Source organism: Prionailurus bengalensis, chromosome B1 (assembly GCF_016509475.1).
Source record: "Prionailurus bengalensis isolate Pbe53 chromosome B1, Fcat_Pben_1.1_paternal_pri, whole genome shotgun sequence".
Classification (NCBI taxonomy): Eukaryota; Metazoa; Chordata; class Mammalia; order Carnivora; family Felidae; genus Prionailurus; species Prionailurus bengalensis.
In genome coordinates this window covers 114,997,938-115,004,205 of record NC_057344.1, presented here as the reverse complement: position 1 = coordinate 115,004,205, position 6,268 = coordinate 114,997,938, and the positions used below count along the sequence as shown (strand labels likewise).

The following is a 6,268-nucleotide window of genomic DNA, read 5'->3' as shown; positions in this document are numbered from 1 at the left end:
AAAAGAAGGGAAGGTTAAAGACAGCAACTCCTCAAAGGTCAACTAATAACAAGTGTCAGAATTGGGTTTTAAACCTAGGTCTAACTGCAAAGCTGGCGCCCTTTAGATTAAATACGTTGTAGCACCCCTAAGAACGAAAAAAGTTGATTTCGTCCCACCTCCGCCCTTTGCAGTTCCTTTGTCATTTGCATTTGCTTCTAGGGCGATTCCCAAAAGATCTTGAGTGTGGCTTTGTGGGTTGCTGACTTGCATCCGGGCCCAAGGAAAGGCGGCACGTCGGTTGCCGTACAACGTGGCGGCGCTATGCATTCCCTCCCATGGAGGGGAGCTAGGTGGCTTCCGTACAACATGGCGGCTCTGGTTATGACGTAACTTCCTGTCCGACGCAGTCCTATTTAACCTTTAAACTTGCAAGTACTTCCTTTTTCCTCTTCCGGGGACGGCGTCTGTAGGTATGGTTGCTTTTTCCTTTTCCCTGTTGCTTACTCCCTCTACAATCGGCCGCCATCCGGGGAGTTAGAGGAACCAGGATTTCTCAGGCGCAGCCTTTTGGACTGGCATAGGGATAAGGGTTCAGAAGGAAAGCTGGTGGTGAGCCGGTCCCCCGGCTTTTAGCCTCAGAGCGCCATCGATCCGGACCACCCCTCCCGAGCCGGGAATAGCTGGAGCTCATCACCTGGAACTTTGCCGCCTTCGAGGTCGCTTTTGGAGACCTACGAGTTGTGGTTCGGCTGATTGAGGCTGCGAAATCGCAGAACGTTTTCTATTTTAATGCCCACGTTAAGTGCGCCTGTAGTAGATGTTCTCAGGTTTTTGGGAGGACCGGAGACCAGGATGTTCGGGTCGTTGTTTCAAAATGTTTTCTTTTCCAAGGCCAATAGCAAGGAAGATAAAAATGTTAATAGGGAGTTTTCGGTCTTGGTTTTGGAGATGTAAACGGAATGGTGGCTTCTTGGATCTCATTGGCCTTCGGGGTCGCTTTTGGTGTCTTCATAGTTATGTTTCAGTGTAATGTTAGTAAAGACCTTATAACAACAAAAGCAGGCTCTTTACTTTTGCATTGCAGGTGATGAAATGATTACAAAGTTTGAGGTTAAAAATGAGGATTCAAGTCTTGTTTACGTTTTCATGTTACTTTGAGCAGTTAACTGAGAAAACGGTTCATAGGCATACTTACATACCGATTTGCTCAGTGACATTCAGTGTTATTTCCAGTTGATCAAAAAAAATGCCATAATCCAAAGACTCTTTGATACAAAAATAAGTATTATTTGGCACTTAGCTTGTCACACATGCTACTTCGGGACAAGACACTGAACCCTGAGCATCTTTCATGTGACAGGCATTGCACTAGGTTGGTCAGGATAGCCTCTCTCATTTGTAACTAATGACAGCTGTGTGAACTCCGTAAAAATGTAGAGACAAGGAAGCTAGCCCCTTGTGCTGTATAGGCCAGTAGATGGCCTAAGTGAGGGTTCAACATAGATGCTCAGGTGCGCTTTTGCTTTAAAAACAGGGTTTCTTAAATTTGCCTGTTAGTAGCACTTTTCTGGACACGACTCCAAACAGAATCAGACGTTTTGAGGAATACATCTGGTAAATTTTAACCTAGTGCCACCATTGATTACCATAAGGAAAACAAACATGGGTCTGTTAGTATTCTTACCAGGCACCTTTAAATCTCAGTAGTTTTAAAATACGGAATTCTTTTCATAAGATACTTTAAGGATTATTGTATATAAGAATATACGGAACGTATAAATTATGTGATGCTGTTTTCCTGTAAGATTGGAATTATTCCTACAATGCAATTTCATTCCTTTCTTAATTTAGGCATTCAGAATGGTCCAGCGTTTGACATACCGACGTAGGCTGTCCTACAATACAGCCTCTAACAAAACTAGGCTGTAAGTATTTCTAAAATTTAAAATACATCTTGTCATTTACTCTGCAGAATGCTGAGCCTGTTCCCTATTCTCTCACTTTCTAGGTCCCGAACCCCAGGTAATAGAATCGTTTACCTTTATACCAAGAAGGTTGGGAAAGCACCAAAATCTGCATGTGGCGTGTGCCCAGGCCGACTTCGAGGAGTAAGTGATCCTTTTTGCTCTCAATAACGTAAACAAGAATTGAACTAGGGAGCGTTAGCATCTTGGTAAGGGATGGAGTGAAGGAGAGGTCACCACTAGGAAGGTTGCAAAGTACTAATCCATGATCCACATTTGTCAAGAACGTGGACTTTTAAAGCCTATGTGATAAATACAGGGAAATGCCTTTCAGATAAAGCAGTATACCATTTCCTGTTGTAGTTTAGTGTTTATACTTGCCATATGTCACATCTAGTACAATTTCTGTTTCTGTTAAAGCATCACGAAATAATCTCAACATTGACTTTGTGCAGGTTCGTGCTGTGAGACCTAAAGTTCTTATGAGGCTGTCCAAAACGAAAAAACACGTCAGCAGGGCCTACGGTGGTTCCATGTGTGCTAAGTGTGTTCGTGACAGGTAAATATCACTCTTAAATGGACTTTCTCAAACGTGTGTGCATGTCTGTTACACTGAATGCTAATGATTATTAGAAGACTGGTGAAACGTAAACACGAGTAGCCTATTTTAGAGTCCTTCCTAGGCTAGGGGCAATTGATACTGTACAAACCAGTAAAGATACTGGTTCACTTAAATTCAATTAGGATTTGGCGGCATCTTTATGCCAGATGTAGAAATTAAAATGACCTTGATTTTGTGGAGGAGGTAGATAAGAAACTATTAGTTTTTGGTCAGTCAGGTAGATGGAGAGAGGAAGGTCTAAAAAGTGTAGGAAGAGAATATATGTAGTTCTAGTGTGGCTGTAGCAGAGCTTTGCAGGAGGTGATAGACAAGAAAGGTAGAAGTCACAGGTTACACAGGCCCTTAAAGGACAGACTTTTAGCTCGATCCTAAAACAGGTAGGAATTGATGGATTTTGAGCCGGGAGGGAGACTTTTGATGTGCCAGAACGAAAACTGCAGCAGGATGGATAGTAACCTCATTCTTTCAACAAAAGGTGAGTGCTTGGAATGGTTTTCCTCTCGGTGAAGGCTAAGGCGGTGGCACCTGCATGAAGACCTAAAGGCTGGTGGAGTGAGTGAGAGGGGAGGACAGTGTTCCAGGTCGAGGACTGGGATGTTGGGATATGTGAGAGAGTTGGTAGTGGCATAGGTAGAAGTGGAGTAGTAGAGTTTTTATGCTAAACGTCAAAAGTCCATCAGGGACTGTTCTACTTTCTATGAAGGAAACAAGGCTTGTTGCTTAAATTCACAGCCAGTGAGGAGCAGCACTGGGATTCGTTCTAGGTTTTATTGAGACCCTTGATTGTAGCCTCACTGATAATACATGAATTGCCTCTAAAGACCTGACTGGGAGGATTTGCAAGGAGGTTGGTCTTCACAAGTTACAGAGCTGCTTCAGAAGAGTTGGATGCCTCTAGTTTATTCAGCTAGTTCTGTAAAGTGGTCGGGCTAGGTTTCTAAACCAAATCTGACAACAAACTTGCAAGTTCCCTCTGCCTTTCAGGAGTTAATTTGTAGGGGGATGGTAAACGTTACAGTAGTACAAATACACGGTAAATAGAACTTCCATGAAATACTGGAAAACTGAACTATGATTAAAGTTTGGAGGAGAAATTACTTTCAAGTAGTTGGGACTCTGGGAACGGTATTTGGGGTGGAACCTGCATGATAGGTAAATGTTGGTCAAGAGGTTGAAAGGGCAAAGAATATGAAAGAACGAGCAATGAGATTGGAAAGATACGTGGAGGCGGAAGGGTCATGTGTTAGTTTTAAGCTAGTGGAGTTTGGCCTTTTACCAGTCTGGTTCCCAGACCTTGCTATACATAATCATGGGCACATTTATTGAAAGTCCAATTCTTGGGCCCTAGCTCTTGGAAATTTGGATGTAGATCTACCGGTTGTCTATAGGTTAGTATTAGCTGTGACACTGACAAGAGTCTGGTCTTTGAGTAAGTTTAGGGAATTTGTAAGGGTCCTGAGTAAAAGTGGCACCAGTCAGTTGTGTTTCTATAATGTGATTACATTGGGGAGATTTGAAGGAGTCCAAAATTCCAGGAATTTTAGGCCATATTATTAGATGACCAGGGTTACAAATAGAGATCATAAATGGGGAGGTTTTTGTGGGAATTGAGTGCTTTCTCTGTGGAGGTAGCTTTGCTTTAACGAATGGTAGTTAGTACCTGCTATTTGCCAGGTCCCATGCACTGTAATAATAGTGATTGATAAAATGTACTTCTTCTCTAACGGGAGGTTCAGAGTACACACACTGCAACTCCTTCCAAGTTTAATCTTCATAAAAACCCTGTGAAATGGGTATAAGATTCTTTGTGTACCTTTTGACAGAGAAAGTTATTTGCCCAAGATCACACAGCTAGTAAGTAGTAGAGTTGACCCCAGGCTGTAGAAACTTTGCTCTTGATAAAATGCCTCTTGCCATTAGCTTTTAACCTTCATTTGGGTTTCCCATATGTAATTCCTTCGTGACTCAGAAGAAGAGGGCAGGTGCAATTGGCATAGAATTGAAGGATTATCCTACTTAAACTGCCAGTGTAGAAAGGAGACTTTCAGCCAGCCAAACGGTTCTGGCCATCTAATTTCACTCTTAAGTTTTTAGTCTATACTCGTGGGTTTCATTTACTTTTCTACGTATCTTCCCTGATTGCTTTACTCAATTCTTTTATGGTACTTTTCCTGCCTATTAAATCAGTGGGTTTTATCTTAAACTGTATTCATTTATTATTTTTCTTTCTAGGATCAAACGTGCATTCCTTATTGAGGAGCAGAAAATCGTTGTGAAAGTGTTGAAGGCACAAGCACAGAGTCAGAAAGCTAAATAAAGAAATGAAGCTTTTTTGAGTAATAAAACAATCAAAGGCGTTTTCTGTTATTGCTGTTGTAATTTGTTAGTATACAGGTTTGGTTTCTATGTGGTGTTTGGGATTCCGTGATTTTTAGTTGATTGCTTTTACTGAAAGACCATAATGGAGGCCAGTGATGGGTAGAATTTTTTGATAGCACCTCTAGAACACTTGGGGAGGTTTGAGAAGAGTGGCTGTTATATCCGGATGTTTCTTTTAATTCCACTGCATCATTTCCATCCAATCTCCTTCAGCACCAAAACTCAGGATGGAAATTAAACAGTGTTTATTGACAAGTTAGTTGGAATAGAATCTTTTATACACCATTGTATTTAAACCCTCCATTTCATTAGTTCACTTCAGACCAAAAACGGTCTATTTTGGAGAGCTCAGAACTCCATATTCAGCAAATCAAGAGCTCCACTCGTATACAAAAACCTCATGTCTCTGGTCTAGTGAAATTTAAATTCTAACTTAAATTGGATTTTTAATCCAGTCCAGAAAATTAAAATAACAGGCCTTAGTTATATTTATTCTTGGAAGCTCTGTGTATCTAACAACTCTTAATAAGTATGTACACAGTAATAATAGCTCATTACAGTGCTCAGACTGTACCAAGTATTTGTCTAATATTCTACATGCATAAGCTCATTTGAATTCCCTTCCAAGACCATTTTTTCAGATCATGTCAAGCTTATTTTAAATCCCAAGGAAGAATAGAGAGCAGAGCCCCCAGGCTATTTGCACAAGCCAAGAAATCTGGAAGCCAGAAGAATTCTGTAAATTCTGACCCTTTTCTTCAATTTAGATGTTACTGTACTGGTGTGGTTTAACTTTGATGGCTCATGCAGAGGAATGTTTTCTCTTAATTATAATAAATGATTCCCCTTGTAGGAAGGAAAACAAATCTATCTGGCCTCTTAAACACTCATTGTGCCACACTGCCAGTTAACTTCTTGACAGACAACGGGTTTTAAACATTTTTGTAGAAGAGCTAGTAAGTGGTTTAGCTGCATAGGAACTCAAGAATTTAACGACAGCACTTGATAGCATCTGCTTAGTGGTGGCTAACACTTCAAACTAACCTTCGTGTAGTCTCTCTAACCACTCTGTGACACCTACTTTATCCCCAGTTTACAAATGAGGGAACTGAGGCACAGAGGTTGTACGATAGTACCCAGTCATTTAAGTGTTCCCAGGTTTTTTGCAAGTGATCTACTTAGTGATTGGAATCAAATGACTGCCTTTTTCCTGTGAACACTACAGCCTAAGCAGTGATCGCCGAGGCCCCTGTTGGTCTCAGACAATTGAGATCCGTTAGGCTTCCCCAAACACCTGCCAATCCTAAGGCTTGTTGAGCAA

At 41.3% G+C, this 6,268-nt stretch overlaps 1 protein-coding gene across 1 annotated transcript; it reads left to right on the top strand.

Annotated features, from left to right (window-relative positions):
* Positions 1–422: 422 nt before the first annotated feature.
* On the top strand, positions 423–4,925 carry RPL34 (ribosomal protein L34). The gene is made up of 5 exons (XM_043570902.1): positions 423–452; positions 1,834–1,907; positions 1,991–2,090; positions 2,402–2,505; positions 4,801–4,925. The coding sequence occupies exons 2-5, from the start codon at positions 1,843–1,845 to the stop codon at positions 4,883–4,885; spliced, it is 354 nt and encodes a 117-aa protein (XP_043426837.1). The 5' UTR covers positions 423–452; positions 1,834–1,842; the 3' UTR covers positions 4,886–4,925.
* Positions 4,926–6,268: the final 1,343 nt, after the last annotated feature.